We start from the raw sequence: 10624 nt of genomic DNA, 5'->3' as shown, positions 1-10624 counted from the left end.
CCCTGATGTCTGAATGTCTACTTATGACATCTGAACTTTGATATTTTATAAAGCATTAGATCTCTTATTAATTGTCGAGCACACACATCTCTGATGCTTAACATCTTCAATTTTGCAGCGTGATATTTAGAACCTGATCACCAGAGCTGATCAAATGGATGGTGGTGTTCCCTTCCTTGTGTATGATCACCTCCTGATGGCCTGATGCCGCAAACAAAAGAGCATAATTCTTCTAGCTCGACAGGTTTCGAATTCTGCGAATTCTTGCCAGCACTAGCATGCTGTCTTGATGATCCAGACTTAACTAGAACTTGTGGAGGTGGAGCTTCGAGGTATGCCAGCTAGCGTTTTCCAGTTCCATGCATTGTTTTTAGTGGAGTAGTTGGTTATGTTGCCGTCTTAACGTAATTTTGCTGTCTCGTTTTTTGAGAGCTCCTCCCTTGGCGATGAAGTTCCTATCATCCATGGATCCGCCTTCTCATCCATGGATGGCTATGGTTATCCTCCCCCTCCTCCTACTCCTCGTGCCTCTCACCGCTGCCGAAACGCCGCCATCCTGCGGCAAGAGTGGCCACTACAAATCAAATAGCACCTACGAAGCCAACCTCAGGCTCCTCTCTTCAACCCTCCCGAAGAAAGCAGCATCCAGCACCACCCTCTTCGCAACCGGCATCACCGGCAGTGTTCCGGACATCGTCTACGCCCTCACGCTCTGCTGTGGGGACCATGGTTTTAAAATTCAATGAATTTTCAGTGAAATTTCTGAAATTTCACTAATTTCAGCAAGTATTGAAATATAGCGTTTCGGCCAAAAAATTTCAACACTTTCGGCCCCCAAAATCAATTCCCGTCAGTGCCTTCTTGCGCGGGAAAAAACCGCGCCAAAGGCCCAAACATGCCCCCCAGAGGCCCGCGAATGGGTATATTCCTCTCCCGTGCCGTCACTTCCAACCCTAAATCGCCAGATCCAGGAAAAAATCCCCTTTTCCGCCGGCGGCGCCGTTGCCGGAGGCTCGAGCTCCTCCTCCGTCAAAGCCAAGCAAGCTCCGCTCTCGCGCATCCCCTCCCCCTTGCACCTTCCTCCCTGCGTCTCCGCGTCGCTCACCCACCCAGCCCGCCACCCACTCTTCCCCGTCGTACGCGTCAAATCTGCGTCGCCGCGAGGACGCCACATCACAAAGCACACCGGCCACCACCACGGCACTGCTCATCTGCCCGTCGTTGTAGGCCTAGCTGAACCCGCAGTTGCTCATCCAGTCTTTCCCTGAATATTCTGTTTTTCTGCAGTGAAATTTCAAATTTCATTGGAATTTCACACAATTTTCAGCCAGTTTTCAATCAATTTTTGGTAGGTTTTCAGGCGAAATTCAAATCATAATTTCGGTCATTTGGCCGAATTGAAAAATGAAATTCAGTGATTTCGGTAGGGGCTGAAAATTTTTGCCCACTGAAATTCAAATCCATGGTGGGGACTCAAACGCCTCCGCCTGCGAGAGCTGCGTGACCACCGCCTTTCAGGACCTCCAGCAGCTCTGCGCGTACAATAAGGAGGCCGTCGTGTACTACGATCTCTGCATGCTCAAGTTCTCCGACAAGGATTTCCTCGCCAGCACCACCCTCGATGAAACACTCATCCTCCAGAACACTCAGAACTTTACGACAAACGCCGACATCACCCAACGATTATTGTTCACGCTTATCAACAGCACGGCTCAATCGGCCGCGAATAGCTCGAGGAGGTTCACCACCTCGCGCATAGATGTCGCTTCCTCCCCGACGCTGTACTGTGTCATGCAGTGTACGCCGGATCTGACCGCCGCAGACTGTACGGCCTGTTTCAAGATTGTCTCGAGTTGTACACTCCAGTACCTGGCCGGAAGGCCAGGTGGCGGAGTTCTGGGGATACGGTGCAACATGAGGTACGAGATGTACCCATTCTTCCCGGGGGACCCTATGCTGCATATTAACAACTTGGCCCCTGAAGTTCCGGCGATCAACAACACTACGACACCAGCTACCGTGTACTCACAGCCACCAGCTCCGGCGCCACCCCCGGAGGGAAAAGCGACCATCCAAGAACATAACGGTATGTGGAATTCTCAACCTTGCGGGCACATCCTTTAAGCTGATTTTTCATTGTCCTTGTCACTAAATGAATTCGTTTCTATTTACATGAACTATACTTTTTTAGGACACAAATCAGGCAAGATGAGGCTATGGATTATTATTGCTGTGGTGGCTACACTGCTGTCAATACTTATGTGCTTTATCTGTTTCATTGTATGGATGAGAAGAAAAGGTTTGTTGCCATGAAGATTTATTCACCAGAACGTTCCTCTAAAGAAAAAACTACCACCTATTGATGTAGATTGCCAGGTTTGAGCCCCAAATTAATGCTGTATATTTCTATCAATTTAGGGAAGGTAAACATAAATAATCAAGCTGCCACGGATAGGCCGGAAGAAAATGCACTGGTTTGGAGATTAGAGGAGAGGAGTTCAGAGTTCACACTCTTTGACTTTCATGAGATATTGCAAGCTACACACAACTTTTCCAAAGAAAATCTACTTGGGAAAGGTGGTTTTGGCCCTGTCTACAAGGTAAATACATTGTCTTGAAAAGATTAGAGCATCTGTTCATTCCAAGATATATATTAAATCACGATCAGCTTAAAGCTACGAGTTGGCTTGTCACTAACCAGTACATTCATGTGTGCACGCCCAATATATATATGTACTGAAACAAAAAAGGAAACCTTGATAAACTTGTTTATTTGATTTTGCCCTATTTTGACAGTGGACTGAATCTCAAATGGAAACAGAAGTAATGCAATGAAACAGAATATTAAGAACGTGTATTGGATATGTGATGCTCTATATCCTCACATGGATGGCAAGTAAACCTCTTTATATCATTTCCATAAAAAATGTTGCATCAGTTTATTGTTGTACATACTTGCAGGGCCAATTACCAAATGGAATGGAGATTGCTGTTAAAAGGCTTGCCTCACATTCAGGACAGGGTTTCACAGAATTCAAGAATGAAGTTGAACTTATTGCAAAACTACAACACAATAATCTGGTAAAGCTCTTGGGATGTTGCATTCAGGGAGACGGAAAACTATTGGTGTATGAGTATTTTCCCAATAAGAGCTTGGACTTCTTTATATTTGGTACGCACACTGTAGTTTTTATTCCGTGGATTGTGATTCATCCATACTCTAAAATGCACTTTCTAATGCGTAGATGAAAACAGAACAGCTTTGGTTGATTGGGAAAAAAGACGTGTCATAATCGAAGGGATAGCCCAAGGTCTTCTATATCTTCACAAGCACTCTCGATTGCGCATCATACACAGAGATCTCAAGGCCAGCAACATTCTCTTGGACCAGAACATGAATCCTAAAATTTCTGATTTTGGCCTAGCAAAAATATTCAGCTCCAATGACACTCAGGGAAGCACAAAGAGGGTAGTGGGAACATAGTAAGCACACATTTGTTTACTAATTACAACATATATATAGTGTTACTATTTATCACCCATGGTGCAAAATAAGTTATTCTTCGCCCGAGGTAATCTTACGATCGCTTTCTAAATAAATTACATTTATAATATAAATAGTTACATGCATATTGATTCAATACGTAAAATTTTATATAAAAAAACAAAAACGTAGGTTATAAGACCAGGAAAATCACATTTTATGTATGTTTTACACTATGTTTTTATATTCGTAATTTTACGTAATATAAAATATTTTTTATGGAGAGTTCATATTTTCTTACTTTCTCTTTTTATGTATGAAATAAGACATAATTTACGAAACGTAAAAATACGGTGCATTGATGTCAAAATAGAGAGGGGGTGAAGAATAACTATTCCTCACCAAGGGTGACGAATAGTATATATATATATATATATATATATATATATATATATATATATATAGTGCCTACAATACCATTCTTAGGTCATGTACCATGTTGCAATTTTAGATATAATATTGTCTTGTGCTTCTAACTCTTTCCAGTGGTTATATGTCTCCGGAGTATGCATCTGAAGGCATGTACTCAATCAAATCCGACGTGTTCAGCTTTGGTGTGTTGCTTCTTGAGATCCTTAGTGGAAAAAAGAATTCTCGTTTCCATCAATGCGAAGACTTTTCTTAACCTTCTTGGATATGTGAGCATTTTCTAAACTCTCGCGCACGAGTGTATTATTTTGTGGACAGAAGTTTCTTTTATCATGTATGTGATGAAAATGGTTCATTTGCTTCTTGCAGTCATGGCATCTCTGGGAAGGAGGAAGATGGCTTGAGCTTCTAGAATTATCAATTGTTACGGAGATCCATACAACAGAGGCTAGGAGGTATATTAACATTGCACTAATGTGTGTACAAGAGAGTGCGGATGATCGACCCACCATGTCAGATGTTGTTGCAATGTTAAACAGCGAGAGCGATATTATTCCAAAGCCTAATCCTCCTGCGCACGTCAACGTAAGAGTATCTAAGGTTGTTCCATGCAGTAATAATGATGTAACCATCACCGAAGAGCCAGATGGAAGATAGTTGATAACTTTGTATCAGTTGGTACATCTGAGTTGTACACTAATCCACACCAAACTCTAGATGTTATCGCTACATGATCTGCTGAAGATACTTAATTTCATCCCTACATGTGTGTAGTCATCATGTAAAGTGCTTAGGGGCGCGTCCTCATGCACTGTATCAAAACTCATAGAGGCGCAACGTAAGCGTGTCTACAAGACATTGAGACGTTTACAAAGTGTATCTATCCCGGTATGGATGTTTTGGTCGATGTCGTTACTCATTGTATCTACCGTAGTTGAGATGCTATATTGGGTCCTAAATAATTACAATATATTTTATTTTAATATATTTCACCTTATTGTTTGGTATACCCAAGAATTGCACATATATATCAAGACAAGCAAATTATTATAAACGATAAAAACAGTAGAAAATACAATGTGCTGTTGGAAAGAACTAGCAGGTTGCAAGGTCATCATATTTGGTCTGTTGAAAGTACCCAAAATATATATTTATAAACTCCATATTATATGATTAAAATAATATAAAATACAAACATAACTACTTAACTCATGGAAGGTACAAACTTGCCACATAAATTTTGCTTCAAAGTTTAAATTAAGAACTCATATTCTTAGTAGCAATGAGTAGTACGGTCGATGAACTTATGGACTGTTAGCAGGATAAATACCAAAAAGATCCCCTTCATGTTTGTTTTATCATGACAACTCTACGGAAATGCTTATTTTCGTAACGGTGTTGAACTACTACGTGCTCGAACATATTAACTGCAGCACCGGAACCTTATCAGTTATGGCCTCAAGGTTTCCATGATACTAACATGCATACCAATATTCTAGTTAGCCTTGCCTGCCAATGGAAGAAAACATGGAAGACGCATATAGATGCAACTTTACCAAGCAGGATTCAGTTAATGCATCTGCTGTCAGATTGAAATCCTTTGGATTTCAAGTCTTCTTTTAAAGTCTACAGCAGCAGCCACCAGTGGAAAAATACATCTGTTATCAGATTGAAATCCTTTGGATTTCAAGTCTTCCTTTAAAGTCTACAGCCTATGCATACCGGCAGAGCTTCATTCACCGCAGGATACACCGCTACACAGATACGCCGGTCGGCAACCTTTCATAACCAAAATATGATAGGCTTACTTGGTCTGCCCTAATTCACTTGACCTGGTCTGCCTGCCTACTGTCTGATTGGTAGCACTTCAATTAACAACTGAAGCAAGGTGATCAACTATCTGCCATCTGGCTCCTCAGTGATGGTTAAGTCGTTATTACTGCAGACGGGTACGTCATTATTACCCGATTCATCTACCTTGGATACCCTTAGGCTGAAGTATGCTGGATGTTTAGGCTCTGGAAGAATAACACTCTCGCTGTTTAACATCGCAACGACATTTGACATGGTCGGTCGATCATCTGCGTGCTCTTGTACGCACATTAGTGCAATGTTAATGTATCTCCTAGCCTCCGCTGCATGGATCTCCTTAGTAATTGATGCTTCTAGAAGCTCAAAACATCTTCCTCCTTCCCAGAGCTGCCATGACTGCAGATAATTTATCATCAAAAAATACTTCGGCTTACAAATAATTTACATATTTGTTTGAGAGTTTGCAAAATGCTCACATATCCAAGGAGGTTAAGAAAATCTTCATGCTGATGGAAACCAGAATTCCTTTGTCCGCTAAGGATCTCGAGAAGTAAGACACCAAAGCTGAACACATCAGATTTGATCGAGTAAATGCCTTCAGATGCATACTCCGGAGCCATATAACCACTGAAATGAGTTAGAAGCATAAGTAAAATACTATGTCAAATTTTAAAGGTTGATGAATCATCTGATTAATGGTATTCTAATTAATCGTGCCATATGCTTACTATGTTCCCACCACCCTCTTTGTGCTTCCTTGAGTATCATTGGAGCTGAAAATTTTTGCTAGCCCAAAATCAGAAATTTTGGGATTCATGCCCTGGTCCAAGAGAATGTTGCTGGCCTTAAGGTCCCTGTGTATGATGCGCAACCGAGAGTGCTTGTGGAGATACAGTAGACCTTGGGCTATCCCTTCGATTATCACACATCTTTTATTCCAATCAACCACAGTTGTTTGGCTAACATCTGCACGTTAGAGAATGCATTTTATAGTATGGCAGAAACACGATCGAAAATAATGGTTAACCTACATTGTGCATACCAAAGATAAAGAAGTCCAAGCTCTTATTTGGCAAATATTCATACACCAAAAGTTTTTCCTCTCCCTCAATGCAGCATCCTATGAGCTTGACCAGATTATTGTGCTGTAGTTTCGCAATAAGTTCAACTTCATTTTTGAATTCTGTGAAACCCTGTCCTGAATGTGAGGCAAGCCTTTTAACTGCAATTTCCATTCCATCTGGTAATTGGCCCTGGAAATATGTACAAAACCGGAGGCATCATATTTTATCGAAATTGTAGAAAATGAATCACATGCCATCCATGGGAGTGGGATATACAACATCACATGTCCAATACATTGTCTTAATATTCCATTTCAGTGCATTTTAGGGCAAAATAAACATGTTTATCAAGAGTTCCTAAATTTTTCTTTCTAGTTTAAGGCCCCGTATGAGGTTACTTGTGCTAATCATATTTGGTTGAGATACAATATAAAACTGGACTTTAGGCTATATACACTATATGTTTATCAAGCAACTGTCTACATTATTATTATTTTCATTCTAGGGCATCGATAATATAATGGAAAGCGTGTGGCTTCACTTTTTTTTGTCATGGATCACTACAAGATAAATTATATGATAACTGCCATTGTAGATATTGGAATGTATATATATATAGATTATTTTCCAAGGTAGGTTAAAAAACTAAGCACATCATAGCATGATTAATTATAGTTTGGGCTACTGTAAACAACGCTACTGTAAATAACTAAATATATGCGGATGTTTTTAGGCAATCGTGATTTAATATATTTTTTAGAAAGAATATTGATTGAATCTTTCCTGGACAATGCATTTACCTTGTAGACAGGACCAAAACCACCTTGCCCAAGTAGGTTTTCTTTGGAGAAGTTGTGTGTAGCATGCAATATCTCAGAAAACTCAAAGAGAGTGAGCTCTGAACTCTTGTCTTCCAATCTCAAAACCAATGCGTCTTCTTCCAGCCTATTCGTGGCAGCTTGATCGTGTAAGATATCAGTTCCTAAATTGAGAGGACACACAAATATACAACGTTAATGCCGACTACATAAATGAGCGGTAGTTTTTTAGAGCAATGTTGTAATCGTGATAACAACAAACCTTTTCTTCGTCTTGTCATCCATACAATGCAACAGATAAAGCACAGAAATATTGACAGTAATGGAGCTGCAATAGCAATAATCCGCAGCGCGTTCCGGTGTGAGTTGCGTCCTAAAAAAACACGAATTCATCTATAGTTTTCATATAAATATAAAATTATAAGTACCTTCCAGCGTGATCTGCATGCATCGTCACTCAACGGAAAGACAAAGGGAGTTGACTCTTTTTTCGAAAATGGAAAGTTCTTTTCCTAGAATTTTCCAATAAAAATTTTGTATCACGCAAGATGTGTGACATGTTTCCTATATTAATGAATCTAACTGAAGCGTGGTGCCATGTCCAACCAAGGATCTGCCGGGAAGGATGAGAATTTACATACCATGAAGTTCTTGGGTGCTCGCTTGCGCCTCCGGATGTGATGGTGCCGCAACCGGTGACTGCGGTTGTGACGGCAGGTGCGGGTACACTGTAACTGGCGGCAAGGTGTTGTTGATCGCCGGAACTGCAGATGCCAAGCTGACAATACGCAGCATGGGCTTCCCTTGGAAGAATGGGTATATCTCGTACCTCATGCTACACCGTGTCCCCAGAATTTGACCACCTTTATTACCGTCCATGTGCCTGAACGTTAACGAGGGGTAAGGCTGGAAACAGGCTGCACAGTCATCAGCGGTCAGGTCGGGCGTGCACTGCATAAGGCAGTAGACCGTCGGGAGGGAGCTGACATCTAACCGCGAGGTGGTGAACCTCCTGGGGCTATTCTCAGCCGATTGAGCTGTGTTGTTCAGAAGTGTGAACAACAAGAACCTGAAGGAGTCATCTCTTATCGAGGTGTTGAGCGGCATTTCCATGCTCACAGCAATGACGTGTATTTTGTCATTGACGGTGGTGGCAAGAAAATTCTGGTTGGAGAACCTGAGCATGCAAGGATTACCATAGTAGTACACGGTGGTGTCCTTACTGTTCGGGCAGTTCTCCTGTCCGTCCTGGAAGGCGGTAACCAAACAGCCCTCACAGGCAGAGGCGTTGTAGTCCCCGCGGCAGAGTGCGAGGGCAAAGATGACATTCGGAACATTGCCATGGGTGTCGGTGGCGAAGAGGGTGGTGCTGGTTGCTGCCTTCTTTGGGAGGGTGGACGAGAGGTGCCTGAGGTTGGCTTTGTAGGTGCTATTTGATTCATAGTTACCGCTGTTGCCGCAAAATGGCCAAGTTTCGGCAGCGGCGAGAGGCACGAGGAGCACGAGGAGGAGGGGGAGGATAACCATGGCCATCCATGGATGACAAGGCATATCCACGGATGATAGGAACAGCATCGTCAGGGAACTTGTAGAAACTGAGGAGCTCTGAAAAAAATGTTATAGAACAAGAACATAATCAGTAAATGAAAATTAAAAACAATGTAGAGAACTGGAAAACGCCAGCATACATCAATAAGTCAGTAGATAACTGGAAGACTTGAGGAGATCCACCTCCCCAAGACCCAAGTTGTAGTAACCGTGGATCATCAATAAGCGATGGATCGGGGCTTATCTTCCACAGAGCTCTGCATTGCAGGAGGAACTGCCTTAAAACGATGAAGTCGCCGGCGCACGACCTCCGCTAGTGCTCGCTCCGCTCTCCTGGTCGCTCGCCAGCCAATGTAGCCTCCGCGGCCAAGAGATAAGTCAGCAGGGTGGGAATGGAGATGAGGGTTCAGTGGAGGACGGCGCGGAGTGGACTTCTTTTTCAACTTCGGCGGCGGAGGACAAGGAGGAGAACGACTCGTTGACCCACCACGAGTCTCCCGTCCGTCTCGTAGTGCCGACCTGCTGCCTCACTAGGCTCTCGTGGGTCTGCGTCGACCGTGTCTGCTGTGCGGCGGAATGGAAATGTAGACGCAAGACCAAGGAAAACGAGCTGGTGGTAAAATTGTAGTAGTAGTCCCTCTGCAAAGAAATATTTACAGAGGAAATAGTATTTATTTTTTTCAGTGGCGTTCTATTAAAAAAACATTTTTGCGACACACTCGCCGCACATAATCCAGTGGTGGCATTAGTTTTTGCATTTGAGCAAGTTCATGAACATGTCATTTTGCATCTTGATGATGTTTTGTCTTTTTGTGTGATTTATTTCAAGTATGCTATGAGGTTGCATGGCACATGGTTAGCTTCATTTTCATGCCTACTCCATGCTAGTATTTATTCCATGTAATTTAGTGTACTGTGATGAGTGCCACAAGCATGCAAAGTTGCTATCATGAATATGTTTCTGTCATGTCCTGAAATTCTTCTAATTCTGAATCTGTTTATAAAACTTGCTATGTTTACATGGATGCCATCATATCTTCTGTGCCTTTTTGGCTCATGTTCAGTAAGGGGCTTTTGTTTTATGCATTTAGTAGAATCATGCCATTTCTTTGTTTGCTATGATATGTTCCTGTAGCATGTTGTTTGCTTGCTCTAAATATTGCTTCCTGATGTTGTTTTTGACATGTTGGAATTTTACTAAGTCTGTGAAGGTGACATCTTTTGCACTTTTGTCATGCTTGTTTGAACCTGTTCTAGTGTGATTTAGCCGTAGCTTAGTGTTCATGTTTTGTCAAGCATCTCTTGTACATCACTTCCATATGTTTTGTTTCTATGTTGGAGTGCAGTAGCTTAGTTTTTTGTTACATTCTAACTGGCATCATGCTGTTCATCGCATATTTAAGTCATCCTTATTTTGCTTGTCATTTGCAAACCGTGCAACCGTTTCCGGTGATCTTTATATCGATTTC

General features: G+C 42.0%; 1 protein-coding gene and 1 pseudogene across 1 annotated transcript; one reads left to right on the top strand and one right to left on the bottom strand.

Moving 5' to 3' along the window:
- Positions 1-403: 403 nt before the first annotated feature.
- LOC123059432 (cysteine-rich receptor-like protein kinase 10) lies at positions 404-4900 on the top strand (annotated as a pseudogene).
- A 758-nt stretch (positions 4901-5658) lies between these two features.
- LOC123059431 (cysteine-rich receptor-like protein kinase 10) lies at positions 5659-9205 on the bottom strand. Its single transcript, XM_044482006.1, has 7 exons — positions 8249-9205; positions 7870-7980; positions 7590-7771; positions 6768-6978; positions 6454-6691; positions 6202-6352; positions 5659-6121 (listed from the first exon to the last, which is right to left on the bottom strand). Exons 1-7 carry the CDS (start codon positions 9180-9182, stop codon positions 5810-5812), a joined length of 2139 nt encoding a protein of 712 aa, XP_044337941.1. The 5' UTR covers positions 9183-9205; the 3' UTR covers positions 5659-5809.
- Between the last annotated feature and the right edge of the window lie 1419 nt (positions 9206-10624).

Source organism: Triticum aestivum, chromosome 3A, assembly GCF_018294505.1.
Source record: "Triticum aestivum cultivar Chinese Spring chromosome 3A, IWGSC CS RefSeq v2.1, whole genome shotgun sequence".
Classification (NCBI taxonomy): domain Eukaryota; kingdom Viridiplantae; phylum Streptophyta; class Magnoliopsida; order Poales; family Poaceae; genus Triticum; species Triticum aestivum.
The sequence above is the reverse complement of the archived record's forward strand: the minus strand, read 5'-3'. Positions and strand labels throughout refer to the sequence as shown.